Source organism: Brachypodium distachyon, chromosome 2 (genome assembly GCF_000005505.3).
Source record: "Brachypodium distachyon strain Bd21 chromosome 2, Brachypodium_distachyon_v3.0, whole genome shotgun sequence".
NCBI classification, from domain to species: domain Eukaryota; kingdom Viridiplantae; phylum Streptophyta; class Magnoliopsida; order Poales; family Poaceae; genus Brachypodium; species Brachypodium distachyon.
Window position 1 is genome coordinate 9,518,589 of NC_016132.3, and position 17,504 is coordinate 9,536,092.

The window sequence follows — 17,504 nt, forward strand, 5'->3', positions numbered from 1 at the left end:
TCTAAATTAATTTGCAGAAATAGTTGCCCTTAGTTAAGTGGGATATAACTGGCTCCTAACAAACCAGACTCAAATAATAGTATCAGAACAGAAGAATAAGTCACAGCTGAACAAAGACTCACCTACCCCAAATTCATCCAGATCTACACCAGTCTGCTGCTCCCAGTGCAACTGCAACCTACTCACCCCGTGCATGCTTATGTGCTTATCTCATGAATAAATCCAGAAAATTACATATCAATCCCAAGAGTTCCAATTATTTATTCAAGAAGTTCAAAACAACGTACCCTGATATATCAAAACACCCAGACACATATGTCTTTATCAATTATAGGATCAAACAGAGTCTACAATTAAAGCCAAAAGAACTACTGCGATGCTGAATTGCAGATATATCAAGAACCCTAGCTAGCTAGCTAGCGATGCAGAAACTTAATTGTATCTCTTCTGGGTAGGCATGCAAGATAGCTTAGTACTCATCCACCACTTCTATCAGCTTGCTGGCCACTGCGCTTGCAAACACCGGCGATCCCTGATGAATCTGCATCCAGATCAACAAAAAGGAATTAAGCAAGAAAAATTTGCATATCCTGTGATTCCCAAATTGAGAATATACACAACACAAGTTAGCCATGAAAGACCATAGTGAAGATCAGTTCCAGATTAATTAACAGAGAAGGATGGTTGTTATATGAGACCTTGGTGTTGAACATGTAGATGTGGCAGTCGCCGATCTTGCCGCCGGAGAGGTGGACGAGGTCGAGGCGGAGGTCGTCGAGCGCCCGTGACGCGGCGGCGAGGCATCCGTCGCGGCGGCGCTTGGTGAGCTTGATGTTGACCTCGTCCTCCACGATCCTCACGTCCACGAACGTCTCCTTGCTCTTCCGCTGGATATACGTGCTCCGGATCGGCTGCAGCGCCGCCAGCGGCGCCTGCACCTCGCCCTCCGAGCTCTCCGCCGCCAGCACCAGCTCCCCCGCCGCCCCCACCGCCGGCGCCGCGTCCACCACGTCCCCCTGGTGCAGGTGATGCTCCCCGGCCCCGTTCCGCCGCCTCTTCTTCCCCACCAGCAGCGTCAGCTCCTCCACCGTCCTCCCCAGCTCCTGGATGTACTCGATCGCGTCCGAGATCACCGTCGCCCTATCTTCCTGCACTCAAGAAAATTCAACATCAAAACAACATTAATCGTTGGGTAGGGCATGTAGATAGCATGCATTGCAAATTTGCAACGCAGGAAGGAATTAATACCTTGGTGCGGTTGGGGATGAGGAGCATGAGGGCGGTGTACTTCTCGGTGAGGCGCAGCCGGCGCTGCTTCTCCTTCTTCTCGACGCCGCCGTGGGCCGGCCCACCCGCGGCCCGGGACCCGCGGTTCCTCTTCCTGCCTCCGCCGGCGGCCCGCGTCGTCGGGGAGCTCTCGACGAATGGGCCGACCATGTTGTAGGCCGCGGACTCGTCGTCGTGGGCCACACCGAACACCAGGGACGACGACCCCGTCGTCGTCCTCGGCCCGCCGCGGAGGTACGTCTCGGCGGGGTACTGCTGGCCGTAGTAGTCCCGCAGCATGGACATGGCGTGGTGGTTGGTGGCCGCCAGCTGCTCGAACTGCACGGCGGCGGGCGGCGGGTCGGTGCCGGGGAAGAAGTAGTCCACGGTGGGCGGCTGCGGCGAGGCGGCCGTGTCGACGAAGGAGTGGTGGAGGAGGTGGAAGTTGAGCTCCGCGGGTATGGCGGACACGCCGGAAGCGGCGAGGTGCGACTGGCCGACGACCGCGTCCATGTCCAGGCTCTCGTGGGGCATCAGGAGCTCGCACTGCGGGTGATACATCCTTGCGAACGGACTGAAAACACAAGATGATTGAGTACTCCGTCAACTTGTGTGTGAATTTTTGCATGCAAACGGCACAAGTTAATTTGCACCAGCAGTGCAACTAATACAGCTTTGTAACCTACGAAAATTCAGATGCATGGTTGCAAAACTACAGGAAACACATGAAAGGGAACTGCAGGCTGCAGCTTGAACATTTTGCAAGAGAAGAACAAAGAACTTCATTGAAATTTGTAATTAAAGTCGAACAGCAAACTATTTTTTTGTTTTACAAAAAGGAGGGTGTAATTAACGCTTGGCCTTGCATCCATCGATGCACGAAGCCATAAACTTTCAAATCAATACAGCAAGCTTTAATCTGAACATGAATTACAAGAAGAGAAGGCAAGTGCAGGAAATGCAAGATGCATACTATAGCTAGCTAGCTAGTTGAAATTTTGGCCCGAACTCTGAAGGTAGCAGATGCAAATTGGTTGCAACGAGGTTAATCGATCAGCAAAGGCAAACCTTTTTCTTCAGAGTAATTAGCTGACGCGGGGGCGGCAACGACGAACAAGCTGCTAGAGCTAGGTTGGTTGAGCTGGTGCTGGAGCGAGAGATGAACTGAAAAGGAGAAGGGAGAAGGGAGGGTATATAAAAGGAGCAAATGTGAAATTGGGTAGGAGAAAGCTGTTGGTTCCCCTGTGGATTGGCAGGACGAAAAGGACACTTGTACAAAGAGCTGCCTCTTTCATAAGAGAGTGGTTTGTTACTGAGATTCCTCCCCGGAGGGCCCCGCTAACCTCCCCCTACGGAGGAACCAAAGCCTGCCATGCACCGGACAGCGACCATTTTAGTGGTACATGCCCATGCAGGATTCTGAAAGGCTTGACCTTCCCTCTACCACAGTAGGCACACTCACTGGCTGCCTAACACGGATTCTAAAGCTTGGAGAAGAGACAGAGAAGAGAGGGAATGATTTTTATTTTATTTTGGTAGGATGAGATTTCGCTTTTATTTAGCAGTAGGGAGTAGAGACCGAGAAGAGACTAGCAGGCTCGCTGCCTTGTGCAGAAAAGAACAATGTTAGATGATGGATCCAGGTTGCTGTATCTTTTTGCAAATTCATTGATGGTTGGATGCAAAAACCTTACTGTCTTTCTTCTTCTGGGTGCGACAATCGGGGTTCAGAATGGCTACCAACCAACCGCTCAACACATCTCTCTCTATTCTTTGCGAATTGATTTATGGAAGGTCTTAGTTACAATCGTCTTTAAAAACAATTGCATTGTGAATACTCTATCTTTTTCATTAATGTTGGTGTATTTGGTTTCATTAAGACAATGTTTTAATAAAAAATACTTTATTATATGTGTTTTTGAGATATAAAATTTAAATCAATGGATTCATTTTCAAAAGTTCTTGCAAATAGTTGAGGTTTCCTATTACATAAACTACATATCAACAAAGTTATTGTTAGTCAAGTCTTATCTTAATGAAACCAAATACGTCAAGCTTTGTGAAAATGATGTCCATGCATAACGGACCAAAGTGACTGGATTGTTAGCTAATCCATCACTTGGTAAATGAAAGAAGTCGTAGTTTTGTCTGAAGTCAAACTTCTTAAACTTTAACCAAGTTTATAGAAAAATCTACCAACATCTACGACTTATTTGATATTTAGTTGTTAATACATTTTTCTATAAATTTAGTCAGCTTGACTTAGGACATATCTGTTGAAAAATTAGGTAATTTCGATGAATATTTAATCCAGAAGGACAGTGTGTAAAACATGTAGCACATTATATCATGCAAACTAGACAAATTAAATAGCAACACACGGCAATAAAACTCATCTAATTTCACGGCATGAATAATAGAACTACTAATCAAAATCAACAAGAAAGAGCAGATTACGTACGGTGCTGTGCTCTTTTCTTGTGTTTGTTTGTTGAGGTCGGTGACGAGTCTGGTGGCGTCGATGTTCATGCCGACAGCAGCAGCAGCCTTGACTACCTCCTGAGCAGCAGCCAGTGCCTGCGCTTGCGCCTGTGCAGCAGCAGTTGCCTGGGCTTGGAGTTGGGCAGCCTGCTGCTGTGCTTGGAGTTGTGCAGCCTGCTGCTGCTGAGCTAGAGCGGCAGCCTGAGCCGCGGGATCTCCGAGGTCGTCGGCCATTGGTGATGAAGATGCCGACGAAACAGAGACGTGAAGAAGCGAGCAGTCGCGTGAGAACGCTCCCCAAAAACCTTATCGACCGTCTCCCGGGCAGGATCTCGAAGGTCGGGGTTCCGGAGGCCTGCTCTCCCGGCGATCTGTGCACGCAGTCGACGGCGAACAACGAGATTGGATCGTGTGGGCGTGACGGCTAGGGTTTTTGCGTCGTCCGTCCGGAGGCCGGGGTAGTCTTATTATATAGGCACGCAGGCGGACTTCGGTTCGGTTTAGGAAACCAAAACCGACTCCGCAATTATCGGAATTTGTTACGCGATAAGCACGACCCGGCACGACTCGAACTCGATCCACGAAACGCGCGCGCCTCGCGAGGCGAGGCGAGCGGAGGAGGAGCGCGCGTAGGAATTTCCCTTGCTCACTTGCTCAAGAGGTGAGAACCAATATACCTTATATATTGGTCCAACTCCCATTAAATTAGCAATGTGGGACTATTCCCACTTTCTCATCCCACTACATGAATGAGCTTTTGAGATTTTTCAGAAATTAATTTAAGATTGGGCCTTAGCCTAACCCAAAATTCCAACACGGCAAGCACCTATTCTACACGTCTAAAAATTAATTTGCTTAAAATCCCGCCTAAGCATCGGATGCAGATCCAGTCATCCAGCCAACATGGCAACTACAAATGTGATACATGGGCTAGTTCCGATGGTCCACGAGCACTAACTGAAAATACAAATGTGACACATGTGGCAACCGATTTGAAACATTTTTGTCGTTGCGGCGATTCCCATGCACGCACTACCCTAACTGAAAATACGTCCAAGGATCTCTCTGTCCTATAAACTCTGATACGAATAATCATTCATTTTGTACATCAGCCATGAGAGAGGAGGGGAAAGAGAGATGAGAGGGGAGAGACAGACAGGGGGAATCTTGAAACTGTAAATGCATGCAAAGTTAACCTGATGGGCCCCTGGCTGTTACGCAGGCGCCGTGGAGGTTGGCTCATGCACTTTTTCTTCAGCTTGTCATGTACCCTCTCCTTTGTAGTATGACATTTTAGTTTTGTTTCTAAGTTAATTTTTTTAAGTTCACAATATTTATAGCTAACATTGTTAACATCTGTAATATCAAATCAATATGTTGACCATGGAGTATATTTTCATCATGTATTTACATGATATTGTGGGTGCTCATATTTTTATCGTTAAACATAGTAAGAGTTTAAAATGTTTGACTGTGACAAAACTAAAATGTCCTCCTTGAGGGAGTACGTACATGTACAATCTCTGTCGAAAACGGTTATTCACTTTACAGTAGTTAATCTCTAATTTGTCTGGAAATCGAAATCCTTCGTATCAAAATGTACCTTGACATTGTGTTCAATCTTAACATACAATTGATTGGAAAATTTATAAGCTAGCTATGGAGAGAGAAGCACCGTTCCTTTTTCTTTTTGAAACTTTCATGCGTTAATGCTTGTATAAAAGAGCAGGAAGGCGGAAAACCCGGTACAAACCATTGGATAACATCCGGGCAAACAAACAGCTAAAAGTAGCATGTCTCCCTAGACTAACATGTCGCAACCTGACGAGCGTCAATGTGGGAGACATGTTTGATGTCAACTAAAATAGGGTGCACCTCAGATCATTGCCAACTATAAGCAAGCTTTCACACGCCTTCCATCTTTTGACGCTCCGTTGTCACAAAAGCAATGTAATAATGTCTTGAGATCAACCTCCCAAAGCTCCAAATTGTGAGCCAGCTCCCCGGCCAGAGAGGAGGGGAAGAGACTTTCAACTCTCTTCTCCACCATGAAATATCAGTAGCAATAGGTTTTTGGCTGGCTCGCCGGTCAGAAAGGAGGGGAAGAGACATTCAACCCCTTTCACCATGTAAATATCAGTGGCAATAGGTTTTTGGATGGCTCCCTAGTCAGAGAGGAGGGGAAGAAACTTTCAGCCCCCTTCTCCACCATGTAAATATCAGTAGCAATAGGTTTTTGTCTTTCTTAGTGACTATTGGCGACATGTTGTGCCTACTCTAGGAGCGTCCACCAAAGCTTTCTAAGGTCTCTAAGATTGCATCGGAGCTCTCCTCATTCTGGTGCTGCCATAGTTGGGGAGGATGACTAGTGGTGGACTCATGTAGATCCCAATAATTGTCTCGTTCTGATCCCGAGTGGTCGGAGATTGACATTACTCATTTTGGTCTTGGCCTAGGGATAGGAGGGCGAGGACTCAACAAGGGCAAGCGGGCTGGCGTCTTTGGAATGGAATTGAATTGAACCCCATGGTGGTGCCATGTTGGTCACTCTCCGTGCTCCCTGCTCCTTCCTATCCATTGTCTATGTTAGGTAATAAAATCGATAATATGGTAACCTCTTCAAATTCACATGTGACTTTTCTCCATTATAGTTGATGTCCTTGTGTTTGTGCTAAATATTTGGTTGGCGACATTCCTAATTCTTTGCTCTGGATCTCTCTTGTTGGTCAGTGCCCATACTAGGGGTACCTTCGCCATTCATAAAAGCTTCTTCAAATCTCTTGTGGCTGCGGATTTTTGTCCAACAGTGAGGGGCTCAATTTGTCCCAATGTTCAGCGTCATAGCCAATCGCGGTTGGTGGCTGTGTGTAACATCCCCGGTTTAGCTACAAGTTAATAGGAGTTGTAATGTGCACCATGAGCATTTCATCGCATCATGTTGAAACCTGAAAATGAGGGGAATTTAAAACCTTAGAGAGACTACTTAAAATGCTCCAGAAAATCAAGGCACAAGCAAATGTTCTCCATTGTTTGTGAAAATTTTACCAAACCTTCTCATAGGTGAGATAAGGGTTTCTGTAAAGTTTCATCCAATTTGGGTGGACATAACTCCAACCGGAATCCCTTTAACCCTTCAACGGGATTAATCGACAGATCAAAGATCTGTTAACTTGAGGGCCTTAACCTTCGTTAAATCTCTTGAAAACTTGTTTATATCCTTCCAATAGTATAAGGAATATATAAAAAAACTCCCATAATTTTGGGAATTGGGAATCAACTACTTGTAGTTCAAACCTCAATTTAAATGGGATTGAGTTTGTATTTTTCAGAGGGGAAAATATAAACTAAATACTTTGTGTAAATATTTTATTTGGACCTGGAATAATCCATTGAAGCCTCGTAAAAATTTACATATATTTTGGATCAAGTTTGATCTCTCAAACATTTGCAGAAGTGTTTGGAACTCAAATAACAGAAAAGAAAAAGATAAAAGGAAAGAGCCTTACCTTGTTGGGCCGACCCAGCAAGCCCAGGCCCAGCTCGGCTAGCAGCAGCCACAGCCTTCTCTTCTCCTCTCCCACTGACGAGCAGACCCCACTCGTCAGGTTCTTCTTCAACCCCAAAGCAGTTGCGTGTCGAGCACCTTGTGTGCGTCTGCCACGTCGCGCGCCACGTCCTCTAGGCCGACCGCTTCGCCCGATCTCTTGCTGAGGAAACCGCCTCGCCTCTGCGTTCCTATCCGAGCCAGCTGCACGGCAATTCGAGCTTTGCTCGCGTCACGCACAGCCCCGAAGTCTTCCTGGCCATTCCTTCCCTTGTTGTTGGCGACGCCGTCGAGCTCATAATCGGCCGGTGAACCTTGCCATCGTAACCACCTAGTCGTGCAGAACCTAGATCAGCAATCCACACGTCCTAGCGTGCCCTATTTATCCCGGAACGCGAGCGGCGTTCGCGCTGTCCAGTGCGCGCCCGCGTGCCGTCGTTTCGCGCCGCCGTGGCCATCTTCCTCCCTGAGCCACGAAACCTTGCCCAAAAGCTCCGCATCGTCGCGCTGAGCTTCCCAGCCAAAGGAATCGTCCATAATCACCGGGAATCGCCGCCATCGTCGTTGTCTTCTTCGACTCCGGCCGTGAGCCGTCGCCGCGTCGATCTCCTCGACCGGTGAGCCCCGGCCATCGGAGAAACCTTCCCCAGATCCGAAGCGGTATCCCGAACCTTCTGGTTCTCCCCCTAGACGCTCCCGTGGACCGAGCCGTCCCCGCGTCGCCGCCCTTCCTAGGCCGCCTCCCGTCGCCGACGAGCGCCACGCTCCGGACCTCCTCCACCCCGTCTGACGCCACCATCAGCCTCGTGGTGAGCTCCTCTTTGTTTTTCCCCTAGTCCTGGCCCTTCTCGTGCCCCGTAGCTCCCTGCCCGTGCACCGCCGTCCGCCGCTGCAAAAGGCCGCCGCCGGCTAGCTTCCGGCGAGGCGCAGCACCGCGCGCACCCCTGTTCGCTGCAGCCGCGCGCCTGCTAGATATCCCTAGTCCCAGCCGCGCCGCAGCGCAGCTCCGGCGACCCGCCGGCGAAGTCCCGGCGGGGCAGTGTCCAAAAGGCCACCGGAGTTGGACTCCGACGGGTAGACCCCTACCGTAAGCCATAGCCCCACCTTGTCAGGACACCCTGTGTTTTCTGGAAAATAAGAAAACCCTGACATGCGGGTCCCACTTAAGTTAAAAGAGAACTAAGTTAAATAAACAACCTGCTTTGGGTTCCATTAGTCAGTGGAACAAGTCTAACTTTCCCTGGACCCCACCTGTCATAGACTGAAACAAGTTAAATTTCCCCGGACCCCACCTGTCATAGACCGAAACAAGTTACAGGGAAGTTTAACTTAGACAATTCGCAAGAAATTCATCCAAACTCAAAAAATATGAGCTTGCTATAGAAATGCTCACAAGAAGATAACCTATCTATTGGTAGCATTTGCATTCATGTTAAAGGAAGTTTAAACTATAGGTTTGAATAACAAGTACAATTGCTTTATAAATCCAAACGGGGTTTATTAGAAATGCTCTATATCGGGCATTCGGACTCCGATTAACATGAAACCAATTGCATTAGTCTTCATTTTGAATGTACAATGCCATGCCATGCATTTCATGTCATGAACATGTTGGTATTTCTGCAGTAGTAATAATTGCATGTCTCTGCTTCTTTTTCCGATGTTTTCGCTTCTTCACGATAGGATCCGGAGATGATGTGAGTGTCGAGCAAGAGCTGAACAGTGCCAAGGCCGTGCCGAAGCACTGGACATCAGGCAAGCAGCCCCCTTCCTTTGACCATGTTGAATCCCATTACTTTCAAATTACATTTGTTTTTAACTGTTATAGATGCATCCGATTCAACTGCTATTTTCCGTCAGATAGAGAGTTAAGCCTATTCTTTGCATAAGCTTGTTACCTGTAACCTAACACCATGTTACCTTCCACATCCCAGCATGACTAGAATTGCTTGTTGTAGTTTAGCAAGCCTTTATTTCATGTGCTATACATGCTTAGCCATGCTTAGACTTGTCGAGTCTGATACATCAATTGGATTGATGAATCTAGTTATGTGGTGGATAACCTTTACTACGATGGGTAACAGGGCAGTCAGAAGGCAGAGGCCCTTAAAACATGATCTTAAAGGCTTAGACGAGGGGCCACGTTGGAGAGCGTGGTGGGTTGTCTCATCTTTGCCGTATAAGGACCAGTTTCTGGTTACACTGATCCAAGACGAGCATACTACCACACATTGGGTTATGGGGCCCGCATCGACCTAGCGTGACTAGACTTTTGGTCCATGAGCTGCATTTAGTTCGAGCTTTCTTGATGAGAGTAAAAGAGAAAGGGAGTGAGTAAGGGTGGCCGTGCAAGGCTTCTCCAGGAGAATGGTTTCTTGCCCCGCACACAACTTTTGGGACCATGTCTGAGGGACTGTCAGACTCGTGATCATGGAACGGCCCATTAAGGTGGCTCATGGATTAGGTCGAAGCATTGCAACAGTCGTGGAAAACCTCCTTCTGCCGGCACACCCTTTGCATGGATTTGGCAGACGGTTGGCGTGTGTGGGTAAAGTTGTACACCTCTGCAGGGTTCAATCTATTCGAATAGCCGCGTCCTCGGTTATGGATGACTTGGAGATCTATACTTGAATTAGATAACTTGAACAAAGTCTAAAACTGGATAACAACATGGTGTCGCTACGAATGGCTTCCTCGGGGTTTGAACGAGGGGGTGTTCGTGGCATTGTTTGGGTGGTGTCAGTTAAGATAGAGAGTACTCAAAGTTCGCTGTCTTGTCCTCTTTCAAAACTACTCAGTAGTCGCTTTTGACTTAGTAGTCTATTGAAAGGGTCAAAACTAGCTTTGTGCTTCAAATAGTCCTCATAAAGCCTTTGTTGATACCTGCTTCATCTATTACTATATTGATGTAAGTCTTGCGGAGTACTTTTGTACTCATCTTGCTTTATAATATTGATCTAGGTTCAGCGAAGAGCATCCTTTGGATGTTTCCCCCTGGAGATCAATGACGCCTATAGCTTGGAAGTCCCGGCAGTGGTCTGGGAAAGGGTGTGGTCGCCATCCGCTTAACCTCAAGCCTTCTTAAGGCCTTTGTTAAGTTTGTACCTGTCAAAGGTATCTATATCGTTTCCGCTGTGTGAGTTGCAACTTAGTCGTAAGACCCTATATGTAATAAGTTGTTAACTTTGCTCGATTAAGAGTTGTTTGGTATATTACAGTTTCTGTCATAGAGTTACTGTTGTGATACCTGTTGTTTGCGACATACGTCGTGCGTGCTGCGTGTATAACACGTACGGTGTATGTAGGGTTCGGAGTCTGGTTCATGCTTAGTTAAGTTGTGACATGATGATGTGCAAGCGAGTCCACCTGTCAAAGGGTTGAGAGCTATATCACTCCGCACAGTCGACCTCCGACTGTGATCGCTTTGAATTGATGCTCTGCTTGACTTGTGGAAGAGGGAGCTATATCACCCCGCACAGTTTACAACTGTGATCACTTTGGGTTGATGTTCCGGGCTCTTCAGGACCATATCACCCTGCACAGTTTCCGCACTGCGATCACTTTGGGTTGAAGTCCTGACTTGTGATCAATCACTGCCTAATCTTTGTAAGTGTCAAATTTCGGGTCCGACACTGTGTAACGTACAGTCACGTCTATTGGCAAAGTTTGAAGCAATTGGAGTCTTGTCAAGTTAGTGATGCTATGTGCGAGTGTGTAGCATTAGAAGATTATTGATGTAAAATTTATTTCTCTCGGTCATTACATGGCCTCAATCAGTCATTACATACCTTGTAACTCAAAACCTAGAGAATATGACTTCTTCAAGCATCTTAATGGAAGTACGGTGATCAACATTTCTGGTAGGAATTGCTCCCACCCATTTAGTGACATAATCCACTAGATACAGAAAATAAAGTCGGACTGGAATCTGAGCCTAGTTTATCTAATACATCATTTTTCGAAAATAACTCGGCTAGAAAGGCAGGAAGCGTCGTCGTGTCCTGCGTTTACATTGAAGCAGACATGATACGTATTTACAAATCCCGCCAACTCTTCAAGGAAGCGTATTACGGGTACCTCCTTTCAGAAACGGGTTCCTCATTCTGTCCTACTCTGCCGTATCACAAATGCTTCTCCGGGCGGCGGCGGCCGCCGCTCACCGCCAACTCCTCATCTGCTCCATTCGCCGCATATCTTCCCTGAAAGTTCCATGGCGACGCGACGCCGCCCTCGACGCCTCCATCGACAACGACCGCCGCTTTCGCCTGGCCTCCCGTCTCGTCCGGGAGGTGCTCCTCTCCCCAGGCCACCGCCTTCTCCTTCGTTACCTTTCCAAGCGCCGCCACCGCATCCGCCTCCCGGTCCAAGTCCCAACCTTTCTCCGCCGATACCCCACCCTCCTCTCTGTTTCCCCTCCTCCTAACCCCGTCGCCTCCCCTTCCCCCCAGCTACTCTCCTTCCTCCAATTCGCGTCCAGTCAACAGGCCACCCACTCCCCGCTCCTCGCTTCCAAGCTTGCCAAGCTCCTCATGATCTCCTCCACGCGCGCCCTTCCCGTCGCAAAGATTGCCGCAGCCAAGCGTGACTTCGGTCTCCCCGATGACTTCTTGGTCTCGTTGGTCCCGAGGTATCCCAATCTCTTCCGTCTCGTTGGTGACCCTGGGCCCGACGCGTCTGGCAATGCGTTTCTTGAGCTTGCTTCCTGGGACGACCAGCTTGCGAAATCAGTGATTGAATCGAGGGCTGACAGGGAGGCCGATGTTGTTGGCATACGGCCAAGGCCAAATTTTACAGTCAAATTGCCCAAGGGGTTCTACCTCAAGAAGGAGATGAGGGAGTGGGTGAGGGATTGGCTCGAGTTGCCATATGTATCACCATATGCTGACACTTTTGGGCTTCACCCGGCATCACCAGAGGCAGAGAAGAGGCTGGTTGGTGTTTTACATGAGGTGTTGTCCTTGACGGTAGAGCGGAGGATGGCAGTGCCAATTATAGGGAAGTTTTGTGAAGAGTTTAGGCTATCGAATGCTTTTTCTAATGCGTTTACGAGACACCCGGGGATATTCTATGTATCATTGAAGGGTGGCATCAAGACAGTGATATTGAGGGAGGCGTATGATGAAAATGGGAAGCTCGTGGATAGGGATCCTATGATTGAGTTGAAGGAGAGGTTCGTGGCAATCATGGATCAGGGGCATAGGGAGTATTTGGGGGAGTTGAGAAGGAAGAATGAGATGCTGCAGAAAGAGAGAGAGGATGCAATTCGCAGGGGTGCTAAAATAGCCAGAGATATCGAGGAAAAAGAAGACACAGGGATCAATGGGCGATGACGATAAAGAATATGATTATCCACAAGTATCGTCAGAAGGACGAGCGTCATTGTGAGTGGTAGTTGTAATTGTCATTATGCTTCTATGGCTAGCGTGACCTGTAGAACAGTGGCCATGCCTAGCGGCTTATTTGTCAGATTATATATTGATCATTTGGCAGCCAGTAAAGAAGACACCTGATTTATCTGATCATTTGGCAGCTAATGAATAAGTTACCAGATTAATCTCCAATGCTTCAACTACTTCGTTTTGAAGCGAGGCTGAAATGTATGTTTTATGATGATCTGGCTTGTTTATATGAGAGTTCTATGGCCATAGAGGCTTTATTGGTTTATCACTTAATTCATTTTCTTTTGGTCAGTAGTTTTCATGATATCCTCTTTTTTCCCCACAGCTTTACTCATCTGGCCGATTGGAAAAGATACCGATGGCTTATGTTTTGGAAGCATTGCAAACATTCATGTTGAAGGATATTCTTTCGAAGTTGACAAGTGACAACTGAAAACTTTCCCACTGTCGGAGCAAGTTTGCATGCCATGCTCTAGACAATTCCACAGGTTTATAATACTAGATCTGAAACTTTCCTTAAGACCATAATATATTTGTGCTCTGTTGGTAACATAACGACACATACAATGCAAAACTTTCCTAGGGATGACTCCTCGCCTATCAAAAAGTGCTGCCACACTTCATTCTGTGTAGAAATATTACTAGATGTGTAACCATAGGCAGGTGCTAATTTTTAAAGTGACCAAAACACTTGACATGATTTTGTGTCCCAAGTGCAGATTGGTTGTGGACCAAATGTGACATGAGGGCATCATAAACTATTGTTTCTGTAAGATAGTAAATGACTTAATAGGTGTTGATAGCTGGGTTTACTCGAATTCTAGACAACAAAGTTATGTTAAATATTTTTTGAATTGGTTTGAACAAATGACAAATAGATGGGATATCACACATTTGCATTTATAAATGGTTTGGGAATCTAATGGCTGTATTTTTCTGCACGGAAAGGCTCAAGATCTCATACTTCTGTAGCTCCATTTGGGGTTATGCAAATAGTATCATACTTGAAGTCAACTTGGCAAATGCTTTGGCTTGAATAAAGACTTGCTGATGTCGAAGTTTAATATAAGCTTATTTCAGGTTTTGTTAAACCGGTTTGGCTCTGGTTCTGTGTGCATAGTTTAAGTGCAAACATAAGCTTCACAATCAGTGCTCTTTCATTTCTTCTTGGTCGATATGATAGATAATAGCTGGATACATTGGTTCTGTCACACGAAAGACCATGACTTCAGGAAAAATCACACATGAATATATAGGCAGGCTTCATAGTATCAAAAGTTTTGTTTTGCTAGGTTCAGTTTGCTTCTGTTACCGTATTTCTATTTTTCTTCTTGTTTCTCCCAAGAAACCCAGCAGAAGAAAACACAGAAAATACCACTGTCTAACTTTGTTAAGCAAGAGTGATTGAAAGCAATTGAATCACTAGAACACACAAAGTAAGTTCTCCCTCTCCATCGGTTGAATTGGGATCTCTTGCAGCAGGCTGCTGTTATTGCCTCCTTAACTCTCAAGTTAGTTACATCAACAATTTGAACTCAGGTTACATCACACCTCAGAAATACAAAATTTGGGAAGTTACAGTAACTACTAACTAGATACCACAATTCAATAATAACATCACAGAATGAACTGTCCTTTTTCATTCTCTGCTGCAGAAATTTACCAACAACTGCACAATAACTAGTTCAGGTGGCAGATCAGCGAGTCCAGGAAGGAAGATGCCAAATAGATGCTGGCATCAAGGCCCAGTCTATCTAGACTGGCAAGCACACTCAGCTGGGCCCGCTGCAAACATGTTCTGCATCTCCCTGTTTGCGCTACATGTACCCCGCAGCCCCAGACCACCCTGTTGTTACTGAGATTTAGCGGGGGATTGCGAGAGGAGCACAAAGTTGGCGGACAGCAGCAAGTGGCAGTGATGATTCGGTTTTGCTAGAGATAGTGTTGTTGAGATACTGCCTCATGAAGATAACTGAGGCTAGAACGATTCAGATGGGGTTTAGAAGGAGGACAATGCAAGGACTGGTGATGGCTCAGTTTAGTGGTATGTGGAAATCTAAAGGTTGCAAACTTTTGATACTAGCAATACCAAAATCTTTGGGACTGATTTTCTAAAGTTGTGATCTTTCGGTGTGACAAGAGCCAACTTTTCAATAATATATATCTACCACTCCCTCCTATATCTGGCCTCTTGCCCATATTCTCACTCAGTTGTGTTTCATAACACTGAACTCTAGCAGTACCATGTGCTCTTAAGAGTTAAAGTTATCTGTTCATGAAAGTTTAATCCTATTTCTAATATGTGACCTATTTTGTTGGAAGGGGGCAGGTGGTGGTATCTAGAACAAAAGTAACCACACATAATTTTTGGACAAATTTAACCCTCTGTAGAAATTGCCTTACACAAAAAGAAATTTGGAAGGGCTCAAACAACACTGTGTGTAACTGACAGTGGTGAAAATGGATCAGAACACAAAGAGCTTATATAGAAACCAGCTTCATCTTCCTGAGTCCCGGCCTCATGATTTTAAGGATCTCTTGCCAATAAGTTATTCACCACACATCTTTTAGTATGCTTATGCTGAAAGGAAGATTTAGTATGTGTTTCTCGGATAACACAGCAGCAGCAGCCCATTCAAAGAGAATGCACTGTCTTTTGTTCCAGGCTTCCAGCTATCAATTCTTGTGTAAATAAAATATTTATTGGACGCCGGCTCAGAAGTCATGTTTGTTTAACGAACCAAACAAATGTTGAGTTACTTCACTTTTGATTTTATATATGCCATCTAACTGTATTCAGATGATATGAAAATAATCTGGCTGGATGCTGTCTGGGCCTATTAAATCCTGCTTGTGAGTTCTGATAATACTAGTTCTCATGATTTAAAACCCTTGATATTTTTGGGGGCTAAAGCTTGGCTGGACATTTTCTGGGCCTATAAGACCCGCTTCTAACCTGTGGCCACTCTAGTTCTCATGATCTAAACCTGCTATATTGGCTCGGTCAGCAATAGAAACTTGATCATCTCTTTTTGATGGTAATTTACCATACAAATATTCCCTGGTTTTACTAGTATAAGTTTTTCTTCCCTATTATCATGATGCCCGAAGTATAATTTTATAACCTGGCCATTAAATTTCTAATGGCATGCCAGTAAAATGAATGATGTTAGAATATAGTGCAATAACATTGATCAGCACATCTACTGGCACATTTTCCTGTTGTCCATATGTATATATGTAGTTCATTAAGTTTGATAGCTTTCATACTGCAGGGACTGTATTTTGAAAGAGGCTGATCTTCAGTTGCTTGAGACACTAGGATTTAACGGCTCATTTTGTTGCTTCTAGGACTCTATAAGCTCCTGAATAGCACAGACTATTACAGCCGGTCTCTAATATGAATCAGCTTTCCTTAATCCATGATGCTAAAGAAATATATCGAGTGAAGCATCATGACAAGTATGAAGATGTGCAGCTAGAAATAACTGAAGCTGAAGACCAGTCACCTAGGAAAGACTTGAACAAGCTTGCCAATCATGAAGTCATAAGTTGTTGGTAAGAGTAAAATGCATCAGATGTCCCAATTCTTTCGTAAAAGTCGCAAGTTAGTCATGATTCTTTGAAATTGCACATTTGAGTCCCAATTGTTTCATAAGTGGCTCAACACAGGTCCTAGTGTGGCTCGGGCGTGTGTCTACTGCCGACGTGGCTATTTGGGCCCACATATCAGGTGACAAGGTGGATGCTTTTTTTTGCTAAAAAAACCCCTGCCATTTGCTTTCTTCACCCGGTCACGCCTCTCCGTCTTCCCGCATCGCCGCATGCCTTGTCAGCTCCGCCTCCGCTCCCTACTCTCCTCCACCGCCTCTGACCTCCTCACCCTGCTCTCCAATCTCTGCCCGTCTCTTCTCCTCATCCGCCGCCATTGCGACAGGCAGGGGAACGACTTGGGTTGGTGGAGCAGTGCGACGAGGATGCTACAGCGGCGGTCGGGGGAGAAGACGCGAGGATGCAGGGGTTATTTGCAAAAAAAAAGGTCCACGTTGGCACATGACAAGTGGGCCCAAATGGCCACGTAGGCAGCCGGCACTCTCCAGAGCCACCTTAGGACCTGAGATGAACCACTTATCAAACAATTAGGACTGAAACCTGCAGTTTCAAAGATTTAGGACTAATTTGGGACTTATGAAAGAATTAGGACCTATGGTGCATTTTACTCTTGTTGGTGAGGATGAGGTCTAGGAAAATCAAGTTCATTAGATATATATATTGTTATTGTTAATCTAACTATGTACGCGTGTGCATCTACGTATGACTGTTCAGATCAAACTGTGCAAGTGTATTTTGGCAAAGCAGATTGTGATATTCAAGTTTGTAAAAGACATTACCTACCTTAATACAAAGACGCACAAGCCTTTTGCGTGTTCGAGAAGAATGAACGTCCTAAGTGATGGATTCCAAATGTGTAGCATATCCTCAGCGCCTATTTGACCATCGTGAATCATTTATATTTCACTGCCTTTTGTCCTATGAAGACTGAGAACCATTTTAATACTCCCTCCATCCCATATTAAGTGACTCAAATTTGTCTAAATATTGATGTATCTATGCCTAAAAAACGTCTGGATACATGTAATAGAAAATCACTTAATATGAGACCGAGGGAGTAGCACAGAGCAGAAACTGCAGATAAAAGGCCAAGCATCTGACCAACCATGACTTGCTTAGTTCTGTACATGAGAAGGAAACTGGACATTTCAAGATTCAAGCCTAGTACATTTCAAGATTCAAGGTTAGTAGATTTTCGTAGT

The 17,504-nt window shown here is 45.8% G+C and overlaps 2 protein-coding genes across 2 annotated transcripts; one reads left to right on the forward strand and one right to left on the reverse strand.

The window, feature by feature from the left end:
* Positions 1-294: 294 nt before the first annotated feature.
* LOC100825507 (transcription factor TIP2) lies at positions 295-2,494 on the reverse strand. Its single transcript, XM_003567520.3, has 4 exons — positions 2,335-2,494; positions 1,249-1,840; positions 699-1,148; positions 295-541 (listed from the first exon to the last, which is right to left on the reverse strand). The coding sequence occupies exons 2-4, from the start codon at positions 1,825-1,827 to the stop codon at positions 470-472; spliced, it is 1,101 nt and encodes a 366-aa protein (XP_003567568.1). The 5' UTR covers positions 1,828-1,840; positions 2,335-2,494; the 3' UTR covers positions 295-469.
* Positions 2,495-11,370: 8,876 nt separating this feature from the next.
* On the forward strand, positions 11,371-17,128 carry LOC100826128 (protein WHAT'S THIS FACTOR 1 homolog). Its single transcript, XM_010232503.3, is given in 5 exon segments — positions 11,371-12,593; positions 12,595-12,672; positions 12,822-12,888; positions 13,016-13,178; positions 15,966-17,128. Coding segments are annotated over 3 exon segments (1,257 nt in total). The 5' UTR covers positions 11,371-11,418; the 3' UTR covers positions 12,826-12,888; positions 13,016-13,178; positions 15,966-17,128.
* The last annotated feature ends 376 nt before the right edge of the window (positions 17,129-17,504 follow it).

Coding starts and splice junctions, on each gene's coding strand:
- LOC100825507 (XM_003567520.3), bottom strand. CDS start 1,827: ATGTATCACCCGCAGTGCGAGCTCCTGATGCCCCACGAGAGCCTGGAC. Junction 1,149..1,248: donor TCATCCCCAACCGCACCAAG/GTATTAATTCCT, acceptor TCTTGAGTGCAG/GAAGATAGGGCGACGGTGAT. Junction 542..698: donor TCTACATGTTCAACACCAAG/GTCTCATATAAC, acceptor ATCTGGATGCAG/ATTCATCAGGGATCGCCGGT.